The sequence below is a fragment of the Suricata suricatta genome, chromosome 10 (assembly GCF_006229205.1).
Source record: "Suricata suricatta isolate VVHF042 chromosome 10, meerkat_22Aug2017_6uvM2_HiC, whole genome shotgun sequence".
Lineage (NCBI taxonomy): Eukaryota > Metazoa > Chordata > Mammalia > Carnivora > Herpestidae > Suricata > Suricata suricatta.
The window spans coordinates 88,153,463-88,178,928 of NC_043709.1; the positions used below are offsets into that span (position 1 = coordinate 88,153,463).

Here is a 25,466-nt window from a genome sequence, read left to right on the forward strand (position 1 = left end):
TTTTAAAGAAAAAAAAATAGAAGAAATTGAGGGGGAAATAATCTAAAATAGGGATACATTCAAAGTTGAATTTTATTCCTGGCTTTTGCATTGATTTGAGGTAAGACTTTGTATAAAATTCTAAAATTCTATTTTCATATGTATTTAATAAAAATAACACAAATGATATAAGAGAATTAATTTAAAATTGTATTCTGTTTAAAATATTTTTATTTAAAGAACTATATAAAATTTTATCACATGAAATAGAAATGAAACAGAAAAAATAGGTGTTCCTATATTGTCCCTTAACTAGAAAATTATACTAATGGATTTTACAGATTATAACATAAAATGTAAACTTTCTTAAAAATATCCATCACTTTTTTCAGGTTGGTTGACGTAAAGAATAGCTATTGTTAGCTTAGCAAATTGCTTTATTGCTGAGATTTTATCCTGTGTATACTTTTCTGAGAACAATATGTGAAAGATGATTATAAGAGATCAATATTAAATGACAGCAAGCCATAACTTTCCCTTATAAAAAAGTAAAGCTACAATTTATTATTCACTACATTGTAAAGGTAAAAGGTGAGTTAGCAATAATGTAATATTTCTAGAAGGTGAAGGACTGAGGCTTTAAAACCCTCTATTGATTCTGTATCATGCTTGCTCTATTACACTGTGATAACTCCGTAAAGTACAGCTCTTTACTCTTTCTTCAGGGAGCATTTCAGATACCAAAGTAGAGCGCATTTACCTCCTTTGTGTGTATGTTTGTATGCCTGTATCCATATTTAACTCTGACAGAATGGTCATGCATGCTTAGGCTTTCCTATTCACTTGATGACCAGTCTTGTCTTTCTACCTTGTGGTTATATTTTGAATAGATCACTGTGAGGTGGACAGATTTGTTGTCAGTTCTCCCCTTCAACTTTTCTTCCCACCACATAGCCTCTGGGCTCTTCCCTGCTGCCTGGATGCTAGCTATTGTGTTGTTAGCCTGTGGGCTTGTCTAGGCAAGGACTGCGCTGTTTTATCCTTAATAGTTCACGGTGTCTGGTATCTCAATGTTTGTCACATAAATGAACAACTGCTAATCTAATTCATCATAAGCCCTATGCTCTGAATATCTATATAGTTCCACATTAGAAGAAAACTTCTGGGAGGGAACAATACTTAACCTAAAGGTGTGATACACTAATGATAGAATTTCAGGCATCAAGTGTGACATATTTAGAAGAGGTGAGAGGGACCTGTGTGACTTCAAATCACATGATGCAAAATTTCCACATGATTTTACTTTATTTAGAGTAGTCCCTCATTTGAGAAATTGCCCCCAAATTCTAGAGGAGAAAAGTTTAGGACTGAGTGGGCAGATTTTGCATCATCCCAATTTTAGGAGTGGCATATTAAAGAGCATAGGATTGTATCCCTCCATGCCACTGCCACCTTGGGAACCCCTTATGGTGCCAAAAATACCATTGCCTTAAGTCATTCAGGACCAGCAGACACTGCTGCCACAACTTGTTCTTTGGGCCCTAATTCCTGACTTCTGCTCACAGTCTCCCTTCAAACCAGTCTTGACCTTACTAGTGATATACATCGGCTAGTATCTGATTGGGTAGATCTCCTGAAATTGCCCCAGCCTTGCCGGCTCTGGTTTGGCATCAAGCCTGATTGACTGCTCAAGCAGCCCTCTTCTGCCCCCTTCTGTCACAAGTCTGCATGTGCACAGCTGGGCCCAGGCAACTTAATCCCATTCATTCATTCAAAAATAATGTATTGAATATTTTGCAAACGTCATGTACCACACTAGCAAAAATTAGTAATAGTACTGTACAGAAACAAAATTGCTGCACTTAGAGTTTGAAAATCGGGGTTACATCTTGGGCTTTCTCTCATTTTGAAGGGAAGTGTTTTCCTTCACTTTGAAGGGAACACTTTCAGGTTTTTGTAACATATGACTTAAGTAACTATTTATAAGGGAGCCATGTGCTAAGTATATACCACCACACAGATTTTGATTCAAACCGGTTCTCTCTTGGAGCTTATTCAGTCAGACTTAAGGTTCGAAAGATGTCAGTATTGCCGCACAACTTATGACAGATCCTATGGCATACTGATTCTCTAATTTAAAAAACAAACAAACACATTTTGAATTCTTACCATTAAATAAAGGAATGCTTATCTTAGGTCAGATGGTAGAGCTATTGAGGAGATATGGAGTCACAGGGCTTGATAAACAACTGGACATGTTAACGAGGAACAGGGGAGATCCAAGTCCTGGGCGAGCAGAGCAAGATGTTGAGTTCAGTGTTGAACATGCTGACTCTGAGAACTGACAGCTCAGCCAAGTGAAAAAAATCATTAAGTTGTATGGATCTCTACTTTTTTTATTTGTTTCAGTGTATCACGGAAGGTCTCAGCTGCATCTTTAAAATTTTAATTCAAACACTCTATGTACAAATATTCCCTAAACTTGATGTTAGGTGCAAGCTATTTTTCATGTTCCAGGAACATGTTTTAAAAACAATTAATATTATCTCATGCTTAGGATATTTTTCCTGATACTTTTTAAATTTAAGGTGTAAAAGAATGCAGGGACTTTAAAATCTCTCCTTTTTTTCACTTTCCTCTTCCCATATTCTCACAAATTAAGCACTCAAGAACAAACTTTTTTTTTTTTTATAATTTATAGTCTTTTCTATTCTTTCTATCTTACTCTCTTTTTGAATCAGTGAGAGGTGAAATGAGCTTTGTTGTTTGTCTTTCTTTTCTTCATTAGGGTGAGAATTATACAGAGAAAGACCTTCCTCCTAATTCTTTGGAAGGAGTAACATAATTAAATTTATTGTGAACTTGGAAGTATGACATTGATTTACAACTTTGTTTGCATTCGCTGTTGCCTTTCAAATGACTCTAATATTCATGCTACTTTAGCAAATGAAGGCCCTACTATAGTGGCATATGTATTACAACAATCATTACTCTAGTAGAGAAGTCCTTAATATTTTATCCCATTTTTAAGATAGCTTTTAAAATTATATTTCCATATACTTACTATATTTTGGTTCACATATTTAAATCAAGATCATTATCAGGTCATGTTGCTTTTTAATATGCTTTCATTTTCATAAAAGTGTGTTAAAAAAAGTGAAAAGTGAAAAAAATTAAGTGAAGTTATAAGGGAAATAACCACTGAGTTTGACTGAGTTGTAATTTTACTATGAGGACAGAAGACCACCAAATGTATCCACTTAACTTCCCCTAGCTAGGTAGTAGCTGATGGAAAAACTGAGGAGAATAAGACTTCATTCAGAGCTTGATCAAAGAGTCTATTCAGTGAACGGCTCAGTGCTGGTCATGTGCCTGAGGCCTCACTGTACTGACACAGTAGAGGAAAGTGCTCTGCTTTTTATATTAGGTATTTAAAATGAAAATGAACATCAAAATAAACATTGGTGGCTGATAATTTCTTGTATCTCTACTTTGCTATGAAATGCTTGAGTTATTTTCATGGGAAAAGTGATGTCAACAAGAGTAACATTCCTTAAAGCAGAAAAAAACCAGACTTTTTTTCTACTAATTAAAGTTCTTCACTAGCAATTGAAGCTAGTAAATGATGCTCGCCATACATATGTGGGGACCAAAGATAGATCTATTTAATTTGTAGATCATTGATATTTGTAATTAAAGTGTTTGCTATGAAGGCGAGTCCACAAGTTTAGTAATAAAAGTAGGAAGTATGGCCTCCAATGAACATCATATTCAATAGGATGGAGAATAGGTGATAATGAAAGAAATTGTGATATTGCTTAAGTCTTATTTCTCAACTAACAATATTCAAAATTTATGTTTGGAGAAAAGTTGAGTGCCCTAGGGATTTGCAACACCAAATATATATTAGCCTTCACTACTTACTGCTGAATCATACAAAAATTACTTTTAAAGGACACATTCTTCCCAAATACCCACTATCTCATAACTAGACTTTATTCTGAAATCTTCAATGAATAGATATGACCACAAATAGCACAGGTGATTTAAAGCTACAGGAAACGTATCATCCAGATTCAAAGTTCTGATTGCATTTAAGCAAGAGCAACTGTACAAAAGGAAGATTTTGAAGACGATGACGGTTAAATTATACTTATAAATAAAAATAACCTTGACAAATGCTCAAATTTCGCAGAGTTTTAGGTGGAGGTTAACATCAATTACAAGGTAAGAAATCTTTCACCTCTTCCAAAGCCTCCTGGAGAGAAACTGACATTTAGAGAAAAAGGCATCCCATCATATTTCATTAATCTTACCAGGAAAGACGATGGGCAATCTGGATGCTTTGCAATGAACGGTGCAATAGGAGTTGTACCAGAGAACTTTCAAGGTTCCATTCAAATTTGGCAGCCTGAAGTAAGAAATATAATTACTTACTCCTCTTCTCGGTAACAAAATTATAGCTGACTACAAAGAGACTTAAGAGACTTAAGAAAAGACAAGGGGAAACAGCATAAACATCTTGATAAAATGTTAATATCCTATTTGATAACCTTATTAGCTGGTATATAATAACATAAAATACACAGGTCACACAATTTGGATTTGTTTAGTCTCTTTTGTATTTATGCTTTAGTCTCACAGGATAATGAATGATTGATGGAGTTCATCCATGTCCAGGAGACGAATCCAGGACTCACAAAACTAAATAATGTCATGATTAGTGTCCTAGATATAAAAATGGCACTATTAAACAATACATATTTTTCCTCTTTGGGGAATGACGTTAACGCATATTCAAAGCCTTAACTGAAATTAACTTAACTGCCAATATTTATGGCAGTATTAACCTGCAGACCTTGACACTTTACTTAGAGGTTTCAAAGCTGGTCATTGCCACCCTAAATTACCCATCCCCCAATCCTTTGCTTCATCTCCACTGTGAACAGCTCTTTAGGATTTTCCAGAATGTCCAGCCTGGTGGAAAATATGGACAGCAATGGCAGTCCCTAATGTCCTATGGACTTAATTCAGATCTTCACCTGGCAGGGACTTCACTATCAGCAGACAGTACCTGGGCTCCATCATCATTCTAGAAATCTGAATATGTTGTGAAAATGAAAACTAGGCTCTTCTAATAAAAAAAACTTCCATCCCTGTTTAAGAGGCAAGGCTTCTATCTTTAGCTGGTCAATAGCCATTTAAGTTGCACACACACGGACACACACAGACACAGAATTTAAGCCAGATTATATACTATACTACAGACAGCAGATAAAAGTGAGCACAACATGCATTCACATACACACCTGAAGAAATGTCTCAATATGCTGACCATACTCAAGGATGAGAAGGTTTATTAAGTTCCTAAGGTGTAAGGGTGCCAAAGATGATTTCAGCAAATTTGCATAAACTCTAGATGCTGTCTGAATGTGTAAAGACCATAATGTATGTTGTCTTAAACTGCAGCTACGGCTTTCTTTCACTTACTTACTAATACTGGGCTGACTAGGTCATAAGTTGTGTTTATGCCCTAATAGTATATATAAGCACATGAGCAAGTGAGGTGTCTTAGGATTTACTTCCATGCTTTTCTTTTTAGATTTCCCCATTATTTCTTCTTGATGCAGTAACTACTTGTTGCTCTTAAATTGCTTCATTGCTTCTAAAGTATGAAGCACTGTGTTGTGGTACAATTTCCTCCTAAATCCTACCTCACCATCTAGGAGGCAGGCAATATTTCTGGTGCACACTGCATTATTATGAACTGTTCTTGGAACCTACCCAAATGGTGTTGACCTGTGGTTTGCAGTAACCTCTGGGTTTGTGTCTTAGTTCCTTTCTAGCTATGAACAATATGTTCTGTGTTTCTTATGGTCCTACAGTCTCATTGCTTTAATGTATCCTGCATAATTCTAACAAGATAATACATAAAATAACAGACTTCAAGAAAATAATCAATGGTGTAGAATTTTTTATGTGTCAAAGTTTTTATGTTTTTAAAGTTTTGAAGGCAGGAGAGAACATGAGAGTATAATGGCAAATTTTATAATAAATGTTTTGAAAATTCTTCCTAGATTTATTTTTCCAGTCATTTCTTTCCACCTAAAAACATCTTATAATCTTCATTTCTTTCAAATATTTATTTATTTTTGGAAGAATGCAAGTGGGGGAGGAGTAGAGAGAGGGTGACAGAGGATGGGAAGCTGGCTCTACACTGACAGGAAGCGGGTTTTGCATTGACAGGCTGACAGCAGGGAACCAGATGTGGGGCTCAAACTCTCTGAACTGTGAGATAATGACCTGAGCTGAAGCTGGATAGAAAAATCACAACTATAAGAATTGGTAGAAGTAACTACATATGGTACAACTATTTCTAAACCAGCTCTCTCTCTAGGAGCCCTTCAGAGACGTGTCTATTCCATGTTCAAAGCAATATGGTATTCCAGGCACTGATAGAGGTTTCCCTGTTACTCTCAAAGCTCTCGGTCCTAAATGTGCAGAAGCTGAGGCACTTGGCATTTAAAACAGCTTGTAATTACAACCTGACCTCTCAGATGAGAAAACATCTGAGTTACAAAAGCAAAACCAAAAAATGAAAACCATAAAGACCATTCGTTTCATAGTCAACTTGGAAAACAAAATATTGTTTGTAGTTTGGGTATTACATGGTCATTTGTAAGATGTAAAGTTGTTTATAGTTCAAAATATTCTGACTATGTCAGTCTTTGCTCATATTTCTATATAAATTTATATTATTTTCTAAAATTACTCCAACATTGTGATATTTAATGTTATGTCTAAAATGCAGTATCTGTTGGCAGAATTAGGGTATTATCCTATAAAACTCCTTTTATAGATTTATAATCAATGTTAGAACATCCTATAGGAAAGACAGGAAACACATATATTATGAGGAGCTGCCTAGTAAAAGACTATTTTTCACATAACATTTATTTGATTAATTTTTAATTGTTCTACATAGATGAAAAGATTTCATCACTAGTATTTCTATTTCTTCTCCCCAGTTCTAATTAATAAGTGAAGTTCTTTCTTTAAAAAAAATTCTTTTTTGGCTTTTAGATACCTTTTCTGTAAGTACCAATTTTGGCTAAAGAATTTCTGTTACCCATGTTGACATATGAGCTACAGTTTAGCTCCTGGCTATTGTTGTCTTATTGGAAACACTTAACATTTTTTTTATGTTAATTTTTTTTTGAGAGGGGGAGACAGAGCATAAGTGGAAAGGGGCAGAGACAGATGGAGACACAGAATCCAAAGCAGGATACAGGCTCTGACAGCTCAGAGCCTGATGTGGGGCTTGAAATCATGAACCATGAGACCATGACCTGAGCCAAAGTTGGGCACTTAACCGACTGAGCCACCCATATATCCTGGAAACTCTTTTTAGAGAATAATTAGTTAAAATCCTGGAATTCTTTGGCAACTCTGCTGTTCTTACCTGAACTAGCTGTGGGAGATATTCCAGTAGTTGATCATTTAAGAGTTTGTCTAATTGTTGAACTGCCACTGTACGAATTTCTTGATCTGGAAAACTAATACAAAGCACACATTATCTGTTAAGCTATTAATGGTATGGAACAATCCATGAGAAATATCAGGGAGAAGAAAAAATGAATTCTGCCCCCAAGCTCATAATATTAAAATAAATAATAATCTTACCATCAATTAAGATGATTATTAGCACCAAATTATTATTTTTCCACATTCTGTCCTCACACGTGAACAGCAGTAAAATGCCCTTTCAACTAGATTTCCTTGGAAACTTAAGTTTAAGTCAGAATTGCTAGCTTTCTTGTCTATAAAGGATTGTAGGATAACTAAAATCTTTTCTAAAGTGTATGAAAATCTTTGCCATACATTTTTAAAGTAAATTATTACCAGCTGGAAACCTGATGGCTACATAATTAAAAATGGGCTTTAATATATTGAATGTGTTTTGGCCAGATCATAATGAAAAACCGGAAATCTAAAGTACCTTACAATAAATAAATAACAATAACTTAATAAGACTAAATATTACTAGGATATGACATTCTTGAGAGTAAACTGTGCCTTATTCATTTTTGGGCTGCATATGTCTGTTATAAGATTAGACACTTAATAAATGTTTCTTACTGAACTGAATTTATGAAAGTATTTAGTATTTGAAAATCTATTCCAGAAATAATTAATCCTCAGATGGGCTCCTCATACTGCCATTATGTGGTTCCATCAGAAGAATTAGAATCAATTATCTCCAAGCTCCTGGGAAGTGCCTGGAGATAACTTTTGGCACCATACCGATTTGACGTGATTTTGATGTACTGCTTTGACATGATTAGATATAACTGGGGTTTGGTGGGAACAATTAATTTTAAATAAATATATTTTTGGAAAAAATAAATATGCATAATTTAAAACTTGAAGGAACTACTTACAGTAATGACTGAAAAAACAAGGACATAAATAAAGAAATAAACAAAAGCCAAAAATTTTTGTATGGAAATAAACTGAATGCTTTCTACCAATCAGGACAGAGTCTGAAGATTGGCTCCCACTACTATAGAGATCAGGAAACTTTTAAAGTCTTTAATGTCCAGTGGCACCTGGGTGGCTCAGTTCGTTGGGTGGCCGACTTCAGCTCTGGTCATGATCTCACAGTTGGCGGGTCAAGCCCCAAGTCCCACATTAGGCTCTGTGCTGAGAGCTCAGAGCCTGGAACCTGCTTCAGATTCTGTGTCTCCCTCTTTCACTCCCCCCCCATGCTCTGTTTCTGTCTCAATAATAAATAAAAAAAATTAAAAAATATCTTTAATGTCCAGTCTTTTTTCAGCATATTAGGTTACTGAAGGGTGAAATGAATACTATGCAGCTACAGTGTCAAGAAAAACTGGTATCACTTAAAATGTCTCAGCCGTCCTTGATAGCAGTTTGAAATGTAATGCATAAATGTAACGTTTTACATAGTTTTTTATTAAGTTAAACTGAGCTTTTTGCAGTTTAATGCAACAAACTGCAACAAACTTGCAACAAAAATTTCATTTCCAAGATTAGTCACTCAAAACCCTTATTTCTGACCTGCAAATACTTTTCTTATAATATTCTCCTTTTGAATGATCTAGCAGTAGGACCTAGTAAGAACTGTAGTCCAGACACATCTCCTGAAGTACTGCTAAGGTCAGAAGATCCTAGCATAACATCAAGTGCAGGTGAAGAGCAGAAAGAGTGCAATAAAAATGCAAAGCTAGGAGAAGGTCAGCCTGTTTTAGCACACTTAGACTACTTTCTCCTAACTAAATGTGATTGATTCTAATTTATTACTCTCAATTACTAAGCTGTTTTTCTGAAGCTTGTAGACATCAAGGTCAGTTTGAGGACAGTTTGAAGTCTTAGAGGAAAGAGTTACTTGGAACATTTTGCTGCCTAAGTGATGACTTAAACCAGTTATTTATTATTGAGACATGCTTTCTTTTGCACGTATTTTATATTATTGATACTAATGAAAACAGCAGAAGAAATATTAGAAACAAATATCACAATGAAAGAAAACTTGGTGAATACTATACCTCTAATTGAGTATTTATTTCCATATACTAGAATGAAAACTCCATGAAAGGAGAAAGTTTTTGTCTGTTTGGCTCATGGATATGTACCACTAGATTGGTGAACATGCTCTATATATTTTTTTTGAAGAATATCTAAACAGAATTATATTTCCAACTAAAACATCTCTACTGCTAGACTTCTCTATTATGGTTTGTGTTATTATCTTTCTCCAATCATGTAGATCTAAAATTTTGTCTCATATTTTCCTCCTCTTTTTCCCTCTTCATTGAATTTCCACCCCTTTCCCATTTGACAAAATTCAATTCATCTTTGAAGTCAAACTCAAGGGCTCATTTACCTGGAAAGCTGTTTCAGCTACTTTGTAGCCTCCTGTAGAGTTTATGACACTCTTCTCAGTAGGGTTCTATATTATGTACTTGGTTGAGGGCAGGCTCATTCATTATAAATCCCTGATACAAGCACAGTTGAATAATACGTTCCTACTAGTCTCATCTTTATATCTAATCAGTTGCCAAGTTCAGTTGGCTTTTCTATCCTAATGGCTCTAGCATTACGCCTGAAAATTTTTAGTTTCTTCTGAACCAGCTAGTCTAGGCCATAATTATCTCATGGTGATACTAATATTTTTCATAGTAATAACCTGATAAATATCTCTAAATTATTTCTTTTTTAAAATATCTATTTATTTGGGGGAGACTGCAAGTGGGAGAGGGGCAGAAAGAGGGAGACAGGGGCTCCAAAGTGGGCTCTGCACTGACAGGCTGATAGCAATGAGCCTGAGCCTGAAGTGGGGCTTGAACTTATGAACCTCCAGATCATGGCCTGAACCAAAGTCGGATGCTCAACCGACTGAGACACCCAAGTTATTTCTAAATTCACTTCTTATAAAACATTAAATGATTTTCTATTTCTAATGGAATTCTCTTGGGCCCATACTGCTTATCTAGATAGCCAAGGCTAGCCAAACATGAGATTTCAGTAATACTGAATAAACTGCTCTGGCTGACTCACTGGTTATTTTTACTCTGAAAATGTCATGTGCATTCTCACCTTTGTGAGCACTGTAACCTCCACTTGGAACAGCTTCTCTTCTCTTCCTAAAGTTTGAATTCTCCTTCAAAATGTGGTCAAATCCTCTTAAAGGTGACTACCCAGTGTTTACTAATCAGTTCTCTGAACTCTAAGGGCATTGACTGGCTGACTCCATTGGGCAATTATGTACGCAAGTGTTTATTAGAATTTATCTTTTTTATATATGTGCCATCATTCTCAACTAGTGAATAAATCAGCTGAAGATAAGAATTGTTCTATCCTCTTTTTTTTTTTATTCTTAGGATTTAGCACCATACTCCATACATGTTGGGTCATTAATAAAAATGCATTGATTGTGATGATAATAATGAGAGAAATCAGACTATTGAGCCCATTTATCTAGTTGTTCTCTGAAATAATTTACATTGGTAGCAATAGATTTAACTCAAAAATGCCTCTTATACAAGTTCCAGAGATTTTTAAATTTCTTTTGCCTCAGTCAAAAGAGTGAGAAAAAAAAAAAAAACAAATCTGAAGGTAATAAAGAAGAGGGATGTACTTTCTTTTCAGAGTTTTTCAGGAATAGGAGAATAAACACTAGTAACATCTATACACTCCAAAGGAAAAATTATATATTTGTATTGATATGTAAAAATGCTGGAAAGAACATTTTTACACATTAATGGAAAGGAATGGATCTTTTTACTCACTACTGTTGCATTTAGTTTAGAAAGAAATTGGAGGAGAAATTGCTAAGAAACTAACCACATGACATCCTGAGATGTGACTAAGGCTGAACAGCAGTAAAGCATATCCAAATATGGCTTTCATTTGATTATTTTAGGAAGAGTTGGCCACATTAAAGAGATGCTGGCAGTGTTAGGGGAGCTCCTGGGAAATGCGCCCCTTAGTACATTGCTGGCAACATATATTAAAAAAATTTTAATGTTATTATTCCTTGATCTAACTACTTACTTCTGAGAATTTATCCTAAAAAGATAATCAGAGGTATATATAAGGATATATGTAATTGGAAATAAATGTATAAAAATAGAAAGTTAACTAAAGTTATAACCATCTGGTAGAATATATGCAGTCTAAAAATATTAAAAGAATATTTCATGATATTAAAATATTATGAAAAATGTATGCAGTATAATATCAGCATGTACATAAAAATGTGCACATTTCTCCATAGGTTTGATAAAAAAGATGAGAAAAACAAAAATGTTAATACCAAATCTCTGAATATTAGTACTAAATTTCATGGATAACTTTAGTTTTCTTTATTAAGCTTAATTATTTTAAGTTTTTCAAATTTTCAGCAGGAAAGTTTCATCGGTTACTAAAATATAATCATTTTTAAAAAGTAAGTCTCCTTCAACAAATTATGAATATATTTGAATAGGTACAAGTTCATTATCAGTACTAGAAAAAGCTCAAAATATATGTCTCTTTAAGAATAAACATCATTGTGTAAAAGAACAAGTATAAAACTTAAAGTTTTCTTTTAGTATCATAGGTCCAAATAAGCATCTCTGCCTCTAGAGAATTTATGCTTAATACCTTTTTAGGGCCCAGAACTCAGGCAAAGATCAATGGACAAATATGTTCCACAAATCTTGGCATTTCTTCCCTCTGATGTTGTCTGAAATTGTTTAAACATCCTCATGGAATATAGTTATTGGCATTTCATGCTCAGTAACACATTCCTCAATGAAGTGAGGGTTACCCATATTTCCTGACTGTCTTGTGAAATTTACAGACTGAAATGTCATATGTGACAGAAGAATGACAACTTATTTTGAATTTTCCACAAGCCACGTTATTGTACTTCCCAATGACCTGATTTTCTTGAAATATACACATAATTCCTGCCAATGATAAAGCAGGAGCCACTCTCCAGTGATTCTGCTAACCTTGGGACTACTAATTACTAGAGGCCCAGAAATGATACCTTGAGTCAGGGAAGAAACAAAAGTATCATCAGAAGATTCATCAGGCTGATATTAACTAGGTCCTGTTTACTTAAATTTGTAAGAAACTTCCTTATGTTCATTCAGAAAATAGATCATTTACAATTTAATAAATGTCTATCTATCAGATTTGAGATATTAAAAAGATACAAGGTCAGTAAAATTCTATTACTTGTTGGAGAGGAGATCATGTAAAGGTGAAAGGAATTTTCATTTATTATAAATTTTTAAAATTAGTTGTAACAAGGATTCATGTGAAGTAATCACTTCTTTAAGACTATTCATTATTTTTTAATTGTTCATTTAAGTAACTTTAGGTTACCTAATTTACTTTCCAAGCATGTCTGAATAGGGGAGCAAAACCAATTTTGATCAAAAGCAAAGCATCAGACTGTCTTACTATTCAGCTTTATATGAGTTTCATTAGCAGTGATTCTATCTAGTCAGGGTTTAGTTTCCTCTAAATTGAGCTAATATTTGAGTCTCTGTCCCCTGTAAAACAGGGACATAATACCACAGCTCAGATAAACATAACTCTGTACAATAATTGTTAAGGAAGTATTTAAAAATTGCACATGGTCCATTGTCCAATGAGTTCACTTAGACAAAAAGAAAAAATATTTCTTGAAGACTAGAATTGTAAAAGTTAATAAAAGGAATCTAAGATGTGGTTAAAAAACTCGAAGATGAAAAAATTAAGTAAAATGAAAGCAACTTTAAGGTAAATATTTTCAAAGGAAATTTAGGGAAATATCAACTCTGTATTTTGCCAACACTGTATACACAAAGATTATAGTCAAGCAGAGGATTAAATTGGAATGGCAATCCTTATGTGGGTAGGAAAGGAAGAGTATCAAGTATGTATGTAACTCTTTAGCTCAAGGTGGAAGTCGAAACTGTGTTTAGGGTTGCTGTGCAACAGAGGTTCTCCTGTTTGGGGTCTCAAGACCCTTTTAGCACTCTTAAAAATTAGGAAGACTCCGAAGAGTTTTCATTTATGTGAGTTATATCTATCAAGAATTGCCATATTAGAAATAAAACCATCACTTAAGAAATATTTTTCAATTCATTAAAAATATCAATAACCCCTTTACATGTTAACATAAACAATATATTCCTATGAAAAATAGCTGTTTTTTTAAAAAAGAAAATATTTAGAGAGAAGAGTGCTACCGTTGTAGATTTTTGTAAATATCTGTAATGTCTGGCTTACTAGAAGACAGCTAGATTCCCCTATCTGTTTTTGTATTATATCTATCGCAATACATGTCAAAAAACACTCTACACCCACAAATGAATGCATGTGACAACGGCAAGTGACATATTAGAATTATTATGGAAATAATCTTGACCTTGCAATACCCCTATAAGCACCTCAGGGACTGCAAACCTAATTTTGAGAACATAGTTTTGTCATGTGTTATTGTTGTGGGCCCGTAAGTCAAGGAGTCAGCCCCTGTGGTCTGCTTTGAAGACAGCAGTACATCAACTTATTTTTTATCTGAATGACAAATTGGCTTTGAAGTCATGTGACCAACACTCAGATTTGGGAATCATCATTTCTCCTCTCTCCCCTCAATCATTTATAATCCTCCTCGGAGAGCTATAGGAACATCACCAAGGATCCTGACAACTTTCAACAGGACCAGTGGCATCATGAAGTGAAATTTGAACCAAAAAATACCAACTTCTTCCATGTGACTTGTTATTTTGTCTTTTCTATTCCTTTCTCATTTTCTCCTCATACTGTTGTTTTTCTCTTTTGTTCTTCTTTTTCTAGTTTGAAAAATGATACAAGGTCAGTATCTTGCTCAAAGAATTTTTGAAGTGATGGGTAAAAGCCAAATGTGATGTAACAAATGCCAACCTTAAAAAAAAAAAAAGCAACTTTGGCTAAAATGAAAAGCGAAGAAATCTGAGATCAAATGTAAGTGTAACAGAAATGTCAGATTTCAGAATACATAGTAAGAATTCATGCAGAATGCCATGAGGCTATTCACAGTTAAAAGCCACAATGTCAGGTTAGAATTAGAAAACTATCAGAAGTACAGAATAGTTTCTCCAGTAGGTTTTGAGTCTGATGACACAATCAGCATCAGCTTGGAAGAAAATGTCAATGTATTTGCTATTTTTCTAGTACTAAAAAATGATCAGATGTGACAAGAAATTTTTTTCTAGGGAAAGTGGGGAATAAGGATTTTTTTAAGATGATTGTAAATCTGTACCCACTGAATAATTCATGTTTGTTCAAGGATTTTCACATGATTGCAGAATAATAGAACTCAAGGAAACTTGGAGACCTGGTTCCATCTCCTAATTATATAGATGAAGGAACTAAAAGTCAGAGGGTTTGAGCTGTTTGCTCAAGGCCATTTGTTAGTGGTACTGAAACTAGAATCCAAATACCCAGAACACTAGGCCAGTAGGCTTCCTATAGTACTTCTAGCAAGACTTGTGTATCTTCTGACTAGACATTATCATATAAATATATATAAAATCCACAAGACAAGCTGAAAATATTTATTTTACTTACTGCATTGTAAATTGATCAATAGAGACACATAATAGGAAGCAGTATACTTTGTCTGATTGGATGGGGATATTGGCCCAGTCATGACCCAGTAGGAATACGAATGAATCCTAGATCCAAATAGATATGAGGAACTGTACAGAGATATTTCCTTATGGATAGTCTATGGATTTGAATATAGAAATTGGGAATTAACTCAAAGCACATCTTAAAGCCAATCTACCCCAATCTGAATGACAGGGTGATTCTATAATCTATTTGTTACCCAGAGTGCTCTGTCTTAGCAAATATGGCTATTTTCCACTTATTTGCATTATACAGAAACCTAGAAGTAATCTTTGACACCCTCCTTTTTCACTGACCTTCCCCATTCAATCTTGTCACTTTTACTCTTAAATGTTCTGATTCTGTTCATTTTATTACCTCACCACTACCACCATTTTAAGGCGGACTTTCTATCCTCTGACACTTGGGCTACTTCTATAGCTTCCTAACTGTATTGCCTCATTTACTTTTGCTTCTCTCACCAAATTTATACTTCACTCAGAAGCCAGAGTGATCTTTAAAAGAGGCAAATCCGTTCAAAATATTCCCTCACTTAGAACCATTTGTCCTTCATGGTCCTGTTTAGATGTCCGTAGAACAGCAGTTCTAGCTCTATCTTAACAGATCTGCTAATCTTACACCATACTTTTCTTCCCTGGACTCCAGGTACACTGGCTCTCAGTTTCCTAAATTAAGTTCCTGCCCCAGGGCCCTTTCATGGATCCCCTCTTCCCAGAAAAGTCTTCTCTTATTCTCCTCTTTCATTAATTCATTCTCATTCATCCTTTGGATCTGAGTTCAAATGTAATGTAACTTTGTAACTTCCCCAGGAAAGACTTTTCCCACTTTGTAGAAAAGGTTTGGTTCCTTTGTTACATGTTTTCAGAGTACCATGTACTTTTTATTCAGAGCTGTTAGAACGCCTGCCATTTTACTTTTATACTATGGCATGACCTATTTCTCCCCACCTCCACCAGATGGCAGCTCCACAAAGGCAGGATTACATTTCTTTTCTGTGCATTATGCTAGCCGTAGGGCCACGTGAAGTGCCTTACGTGAGTAAGTCATCAGTAAATAATCCATTGAGTAAATAAACAGACACATTTGGGTTCAATTCCTTCATCTGTAAAATGGGGATCAATAAATTAGGGGAAACTGTAAATGTTGCTAATAATATGAAAGAAGTTATTTTGAAGAACAAATCATGTAATATGAAAGTGCTTTGTAAGCTATGTCATTCAGTTGGGAAATATTTATTATTAAGATGCTAGTTCTTGGGGCGCCTGGGTGACTCATTTGGTTAAGCAGCTGACTTCAGCTTGGGTCATAATCTCACGGATTGTGAGTTCAAACCCTGTGTCAGGCTCTGTGTTGACAGTGCAGAGCCTGGAGCCTGCTTCAGATTCTGTGTCTCCCTTTCTCTCTGCCTCTTCCCTGCTCATGCTCTGTCTCTCTGTTTTTAAAAAATAAATAAATGTCAAAAAATTTTAAAACAGATGCTAATTATTTTATCGTATACATTTTAACAAGTAAATCTAACTTACTAAAACTTAATTAATTGAAATGAAATTATTCCCATGGACATTTTGATATTTACAGTTTGGTACTGAAAGACTCTGAAAACTCTAAACACTTAATATAATTATGATGAAGAGGATAATAATGATAAAGATAATTGGTAGAATTTTATTGAATGGTCTCATAAGTACTTTATCATATAAGGTACATAATGTTTTTACCCTTGCCTTAATAGATAAGGAAATTTGTCCAAGGTCATTCAAGTAATAAGCAATAGAACTAGATATGTATGATTTTAAAGCTTTTGCTCCCGACCAGGAAATTTGGAAGCAACTCCAGAAACTCTCTCAAAGTGCACAAAGGCAAGATATTTATACAAGACATATTGGGTTTATGCTACACCACATTTCTCATTCTAAGTAACAGAAGAATATTGACTCTCCCTTCATAGAGACAGTATTGAATCTTCCACATTTTTCTCTTCTGCATTCATACTTATCTATAATTGTACTCTTATTTTTCCTTGCCTCCCACCTGAGGGAAAGAAGTTACTCCCTTCCTTTCCTTGGATAAAATGACCATTTGTACTTTTGTTAGTGGCTGTTGGTACCATCTCATTTTGCTACTTCACCCATCCTTCTACTTTCAAATCTTCCCTTTATGCACTCTAACTCCATTTGTAAACATGCTTGAAGCTATTTTATTTGAATAAGCATACAAACCCCAAACCTCAAAGCCTTTATCATCAGTCCTATTTCAGAAGTCACAATTTATATAATTTTTTCTCTCCATTTGCTCTTTAAGATCTTGAAGTACGGCATCCAACTTCACTACAGTATTAAAATTGCTCTCAATACAATTAATGAATGTTTTTTTCATTCCATTGATTTGTTTTTAGCCTTAATTCTATTTAATACTTTTTTAAAGACTTTGAAAACCTTTTTGTTATGAATTCTAAATTGCCACCCCTTTCTCAATATCCTCTGACCCCTTGGTCATTCTTCCTGTTGTCTTTTCTCACTTTGCTTGCTGTATACTGCTCTTAAAATTGCTACTCTCCAGAGTTCCATCTTTTGCCTCTTTCTTTACTTTTTCCACATATGTACATGCAGTACCTCTACTTCTATGGCTTCAATTACTGCTTTCAAGCCAATAACTCAAGCTTTCATTTTTCTGCTAGGCTTCAGATCTGAATATACAACTGCATACTGGTCACCTCCTCCTAAGTGTCTCACAGGTTTTGTTTTGTTTTTAATGTTTATTTTTGACAGAGAGAGAGAGAGCGAGAGAGAGAGAGAGAGAGAGAGAGAGAGAGAGCGAGCGAGCACGAGCAGGGGAGGGGCAGAGAGAGAGGAAGACACAGAATCCGAAGCAGGCTCCAGGCTCTGAGCGGTCAGCACAGAGCCCGACACGGGGCTCGAACCCACAGACTGTGAGATCGTGACCCGAGCCGAAGCCGGACGCTTAGCCGACGGAGCCCCCGGGCGCCCTGCCCCACAGGGCTTTACTATGCAATATGTCCAAAACAGAACTCTTCATCTCACACCACCTAAATTTTCTTTTTTTCTATAAACCTTGTCTTGATTAACAGTATAATTAGCCGAAACAGAAAGCTCAAAGTCTTTCTTATCTTTTCTCTTTTTTTCACTTTCCTCTGAAATGTTTCTCAGATCTGCTCTGTGGATCTCTACTATTTTTCAGGCCCAGACCATTTTTCAAATGGACTATTTCAATACCTGACATCTATCTAATATCCTTGCTTTCATTTTCTTTTTTAGTTCATCCTTCACGTTGGTGCCAGAATTATCCTTGTATGATATAAATCTGATTCTATGACTTCCATTCTTCACAAAATTCCATGGGTTGCTGAAATGAGTCAGAAGTAACTACCTGGCTCATGAGGCCTAAGACATCCTAACTGACCTGTCCTTTACAGTCTTGTCTCACAGTACAATTCCCTTCTAATATGACATTAAGGTACTCACTATTCTCTGAAACTCCATAACTGTGCCCATGTTAGCCTTTCTTCCTGAAATGCCATTTCATCTCTTCTCCACTCAGGAAATGACTATGAATATTTCAAGTCAGAATTCAATTCCTTTGTGAAGATATCCTTACTTTTTCAGAAAGAATTTGCCTCTCTCTCTTTTGGGCACATATAGCACTTGATACTTTGGTTATAGTATGGAGTATATTGTGGGCTGATCTTTAACATAAGTATTTTTCTCTAACTGTTTTTTAGGGATAGCCACGATGACTTATTATTCAGTCTTCTTGATTCGTTGCATGTCAATTTCCAAGTACCCATATGTATGTCAATGTATAAATGAGAAAGATATACCATTATCTATCACTTAATTATTTAGTCTAATGTGGAAGTTATAACTGTCTCTCTCTTCCATACTACCTATTTGCAATGTTAGTCAAGAATGTCTTTAGTATAAATTAATCTCTACAATAAAAGATGTAATGTTTTGTGCAAACATGTTTATGAAACATTTTTCTAAGGAAACTGATTTTGGAAGCTAAGGCACTGACTGTTAAGCATTGTTCTCTTTCCCGCAAAATAATAATTTTACATCATGTGGGATGGCAAGTTCTGGTACCTTGTCAAATTTTTATTTAAGTTTCTGATGTAATCCTCTGATGCCAGTTCAGAGTTGCTATTTTTAAATGAATACTTTCCTTGAACTGTCTTTTAATTCCTTGGGTAATTTCTGCTTGCTATTAGCAGTTGAGTAGTTATGCCTGTGCATCAGAGTTCAAGAAAATAGCAACCATCTGCCAAGAACCACAGACCTTCGCCCTTGGTCTCTGGTATTCTGACAGCACTGCCTTCTCTAATGGATATATCAGTACCCGGTGAGCACACTGCTGGCACTCAGTAGTGGAAATATTAACACCCTATGGCCTACGTTAGGCAAATTAAATCTCAACATGTCTCTTGCTAAAAATAAGCCAAAAGGAGATGGTGAATCGTTGGACAGGATTAAACAAACAGCAATATTAAAAAATTTTCTGAGCTAGAAATGGAGCACCCCAGTGCTCAAGAGGTTAAACCATTGGAAAAATAAACTGTTCAAAGGAGAAAAAAATACAGATCTCTGAAGACCTCGCTCTGACAATTCACTTAACAAGCACAAACTGTTTGTTCTCAGAAAAGTCAGCTTTTGAATTTAGAGAAGTTGAAAGGTTCATTTTTGGAAACAGCTTGTCCTCAAGTTTTTTTAGTAGTTCAGTTAAAGAGAGTAGGAGTCATAGAATGAGTGCAATGGAAATATTTTAACCTTTCCAGTGACGTTCTTTGGTGCATGATAAGGAACTGTCCAACATTCATATAAATCAAGCTTCTACTAAGTTTCCTCAATGATGCTTAATAAACAAACTCTACTTTGAAACTAGTTCCTATAATCTCTAAAAATCTGATTGTTTGGAAAAAAAGAAATTACACAGTGAAGTAGAAACATCCAAGCATGATAAGATGGTGAAGTACTGCTATTAACTATAATAAGACCATTTTAAGATAATTTTATTTACATATTTAATATGTAAATAGCCTTGGGGCACCTGGATGGCTCAGTCAGTTAAGCATACAACTTCAGCTCAGGTCATGAACTCACAGTTCTGAGTTTGAGCCCTGCGTCGGGCTCTTTGCTGACAGCTCAGAGCCTGGAGCCTGCTTCAGATTCTGGATCTCCCTCTCTCTCTCTGCCCCTCCCCCACTTTTGCTTTTTTTCTCTCTCTCTCAAATATAAATAAACATTTAAAAAATTAACATGTAAATAGCCTAGCATATGTATGTAGAAAGGCTGTAAGAACAGTGGTTAAGATTTCAAGCTCTAAACCCAATGTTCATAGTAGTGCTATCAACAATAGCCAAATTACAGAAAGAATCCAAATGTCCTTCAATGGATGAATGGATAAAGAAGATATGGTATATATACACAATGGAGTATTACCTGGCATTCAAAAAAAATGAAATCTTGCCATTTGCAACAACGTGGATGGAACTAGAGGGTATTATGTTGAATGAAATTAGTCAGAAAAAGACAAATACATATGACTTCACTCATATGTGGAATTTAAGATACAAGGCAGATGAATATAAGGGAAGGGAAGCAAAAGTAATATAAAAACAGGGAGGGGGACAAAACATAAGAGACTCTCAAATATACAGAACAAACTGAAGGCTGCTGGAGGGGTTGTTGAGTGGGGGGATGGGCTAAATCGGCGAGAGGCATTAGGAAAAACACCTGCTGAGATGAGCACTGGGTAATATATGTGGGGGATGAATCACTGGATTCTACTCCAAAAATCATTATTGTACTATGTGCTAACAAACTTGGATGTAAATTAAAAAATAAAAAAATAAGTTAAAATAAAAATATTGCAAGCTCTAAATCTCTGGATTTAACTTGAGCTCCTCAACTTACTAGTGTAACATTGGACAATTTAATCACTTTAAGCCTCAGTTTCCTCATAGGTACAGTTGGAATAATAATAGTATTTGCCTCATAGGGTTATTGTGGATATTAAAATTCGATGGTACTAAGTGGCACTAAGTAAACATTTGATCTTTATATTTAAAACATTGAAGGGGTGCCTGGGTGGCTCGGTAAGTTAAGTATCTGACTCTCAGTTTCTGCTCAGTCATGATCTTACATTTGGTGAGTTTAAGTCCTATATCCTGCTCTCTGCCGTCAAAGTGGAGACCACTTCTGATCCTCTCTCTCTCTCTCTCTCTGTCTCTCTCTCTCTCTTTCTTTCTCTCTCTCTCTCTCTCTCTCTCTGTGTCTGCCCCTCCTTAGCTCATGTGCACTCTCAGACCACAAGCCCTCTCTCTCAAAAATAAATAGAACATTGAGTCAAATAGATTTTCAGCTTCTGTTCAGGTGGCGAAGGCTCACTATAAGCACAATTATGCTTATTTTTTAAATAGTTTATTGTCAAATTGGTTTTCATACAACACCCAGTGCTCTTCCCCATAGGTGCCCTCCTCCATCACCACCACCTCTTTTCCCCCCTCCCTCTTCCCCTCAACTCTCAGTTCATTTTCAGCATTCAATAGTCTCTCAAGTTTTGCGTCCCTCTCTCTCCCCAACTCTCTTTCCCTCTTCCCCTCCCCCAGGTCCTCCATTAGGTTTCTCCTGTTCTCCTGTTAGACCTATGAGTGCAAACATATGATTTCTGTCCTTCTCTGCCTGACTTATTTCGCTTAGCATGACACCCTCGAGGTCCATCCACTTTCCTACAAATGGCCATATGTCATTCTTTCTCATTGCCATGTAGTACTCCATTGTGTATATATACCACATCTTCTTGATCCACTCATCAGTTGATGGACATTTACGCTCTTTCCATGTTTTGGCTATTGTTGACAGTACTGCTAGACGGAGCGTGAGTAGAGAAGACACAGAGAGAAGGAGGCATAGAATCAGAAGCAGGCTCCAGGCTCCTAGCTGTCAACAAAAGCCCAATGTGGGGCTTGAACTCATAAACTATGAGATCATGACCTGAGCAGAAGTCAGAGGCTTAACTGGCTAAGCCACCCAGGTCCCCTCCGGAATTATGTTTATTTATCAGGGATCAGAGAATATTGAAGTCCATTTAGTGAATCCTTTCATTTTATAAGCAAGATAACTAAGCAATATTATAGGCTTAATTTGAATAAAGATTTTTATGAGGCTCCCATGACTCTGGTGCCAGCACAGGGTTGGGAACTCAGAAACCTGTCACAGCGATGAGCAGGTGGGGTGCCTCCGGAGGTACCTGTGGTGCATCAAGTGCTTACTGCTTGGTTTCAACCTTCTCTCCTGGCTGATGGGGTTGGCTGTTTTTGCTTTTGGACTACAGTTTTGGTTTGAAGGCACCATGAAGGATTTCTTATCAGAGAATGAGTCAGCAGAGTATTTCTACATGAGGCTCTATGTGCTGGTTGAAGCAGAGGCCCTGATAATAGTTGTGGGCTTCTTTCAGTGCTAGAAAGCCAGGAGGCAGTTGCATTGTGTGTTCAGCATTTTCACCTGCCTAATGGTGATATTGCTGCTGAAGTAACTATTTGTTGGACTATTAGTTTTTTATAGGCAAGGGTATAGCTATAGATAGGACATGCTCAAACCATGTGTGTGGGGGCTTATAACTATTACCCTTACAGACAGGGGAAAAGGAAATAGGGCTCTCAGTACTGTCCACTCCACAGTTCAGTGCTGTGAAACAAAAGCTCGGAAGAGATACAACACACATCCGCAAAGGTGCTTCTAGGATACAAGCTTGTATTGATGAAATTGAAACCATAATCAGTGCTAAGCTTTAGGTCATCAAATTTTATTGGTATTGGGATCACACAATCTTTGGCATGATATCCAGCACGGTCCTTTGCTGTGCAATGCTAAACTTAAGAGATGGGATGTGAAGCTACTTCTACATGAAAATTGCAATCTACGGCTTTCATATGCTGTTGCAGGAGCTAGCTCATTTTTAACATTCATAGGACACTTAGGATCTAAAATAATTTGCTCCTAATTGTACATTTGTGCATGTATATACATTTGGCTTATTACTGGTTTACCCCTGAGTGAATAGCTACTAATATTATATTCACTGAAAGTATAATCATGTGTGATCTCCCTATTTCTCGTATATACATTATACATAATGAAATCTGTTTGATGGGAATTCCTGATACTTTTTATGTCAGACCAACAACCTATTTACCTCAGAAAAAAGATCAAAAAGCTTTGATAAAGTTTAAAAATGTGGGTACTCAAAAAAAAGATTTTTCTAAGATATAGTCTATAAACTTTATAAAAAATATCTGTTGACACATTTAAATATCTTTAAAATAGACCAAGGTATGTCTTAGTGGAACAATAATAATACCCTGCCGCCCAAGAAAGTCAGTTTATGCTTTAGAAACTAGAAAGCTGTTGTATTGTCTGGTGAAAAAATTATACTTTGGAGATATTACAGAGATTCATACCACTGTTTTTACCTATCAATTATTATTTTCAAATTTTAATAGTGTTATTGTGATATAATTCAAAATGTCATACAATTCACTTAAGTATAAAGTTCAGTTTTTTTTTAGCATATTCCCAGAGTTGTGTGACTATAATCATGAAAAGAAACTTCATGTCCATTATCAACCAACCCTCTTTTTCCCCAACCTCCCCTAGACCTAGGCAACCACTATCTATAGATTTGCCTATTCTGGACATTTCTTATAAATGGACTCATATAATATGTGGTCTTTGTGATGGGCTTCTTTCATTAAGCATAATATTTTTAAGGTCTATTCTTGTTGTAACATGTATTAGTATTCATTCCTTTTTTTATTACTGAAGAATATTATATTGTATGGATAGGCCACATTTTATTTATCCACAATTGGTTATTGGCCATGTGAGTTGTTTCTCTTTTTTTGTTATTATAAAAATCGCTGCTCTGAACAATCATGTATGAGTTTTTGATTAAACAGGTAAAATATCTTGGGGTATACTTAAGAGTGGAATTGTTGGGTCCTACTATAACTCAGTGTTTAGTATTTAAGGAATTGAAAATTGTTTTCTAAAGTGATTTCACCATCTTACATTTCCACATGTGATACATGAGTTTTTCAATTTCTCTACATCCTTGCCAACACTTATTGTTATTTATCTTTTTTATTTTGATTACAGCCATCCTAGTAAGTTTTAAGTGGTATCTCACTGTGGTAGAAAAAGAAAACCCTTTCATCTCCTTTCCATCCCAGAAGTTTTGGAAAGTACACTAATTTTAACATAAGCCTAAGTATATCAGTTTGAAAAGTCCTTATGTCTCACTCTCTTCCACATTTCCCCTGTGGCAGGGCCTTGAGAGAGAAGTCAGAGTAGAACTTGTCTCCACAATTCTTCTCTGATTCTAGACATTACAGGCTTTACGGCATCAGTGAACTGATGCTATCAAGACAGATTTAAAATAGCTCTTCTTGGCTTTTAATGTAAAATAGAAGCCAAGGAAGAGCTGTTTCCCCAAACCCGAGCCAGCTTCCACACTTGTTCCCATATATTTCTCCCTAACTATAAAAAGACATCCTTCCTCCACCCCCCGATTGCATCCTTGTGTGTTTTATTCTGAGAGACTATCTGGAGAATATTTTTTCTTGTCATTATCATTAGGATATTAATCGTACACCTACTCTAAGTGGGGCATTTTGCCACACGTTGTATACTTCAATAATAAAGGATATGGTCCCACTTATTCAGGATTTTTTTCTTTTAAGAGGGGTCAGAGTCGAGAATTTTATTTTTCCCTATTTAATGTTTTTGTTATTTCTGTAAGAGTAACTAAACTCTTCATGTAAGAGACCGTGATCATTAATTGTACTTCCAGTTTAGCACCAGAGACACAGTTATAGCTTAGTTTGTTTACAATTTATATTCATAGTTTACATTTGTTAAATTTAATATCTATAGCTATTGAAATTGGGAAGAACCAGAATAGCTATTGAATTAATCATATCATCCTATTTCTTTTCTCTTTAAATTTTCTCATCAGTAATATCATGATTGTTTTTACAATTCTTACCTAGAAGTTAGAAGTCCAAGTGCTTCCAAAGGGCAAGAAAATTTCCATCTTCTCAAAATGGTATGCATTTCTGAAACAGTTCTTTCATCCCATCCAGGGGCACTACCCAGGACCAAAGGAAGGGAGCAGTTTTCGTTATTGCAGTAGAAACGATAAAACCACAAGTATCTTCTCTTTTCCTCAGAGAGTCTGCAAAACCAGATTGGAAACTGTAATTTACTGGAGTTTGCTTCACTAAAAAAACGTTATAG

General features: G+C 35.5%; 1 protein-coding gene and 1 pseudogene across 2 annotated transcripts in view; one reads left to right on the plus strand and one right to left on the minus strand.

The window, feature by feature from the left end:
* PIK3C2G (phosphatidylinositol-4-phosphate 3-kinase catalytic subunit type 2 gamma) overlaps positions 1-25,466 on the minus strand; it is a 326,439-nt gene that overhangs the window by 182,608 nt on the left and 118,365 nt on the right. For both annotated transcript variants that reach the window (XM_029955770.1, XM_029955769.1), the window contains 3 exons: positions 25,216-25,404; positions 7,442-7,535; positions 4,296-4,390 (listed from right to left, as the gene is read on the minus strand). In XM_029955770.1, the coding sequence (XP_029811630.1) occupies positions 4,296-4,390; positions 7,442-7,535; positions 25,216-25,404 (378 nt within the window). The remainder of the gene's footprint in view (positions 1-4,295; positions 4,391-7,441; positions 7,536-25,215; positions 25,405-25,466) is intronic.
* LOC115303928 lies at positions 18,904-23,062 on the plus strand (annotated as a pseudogene).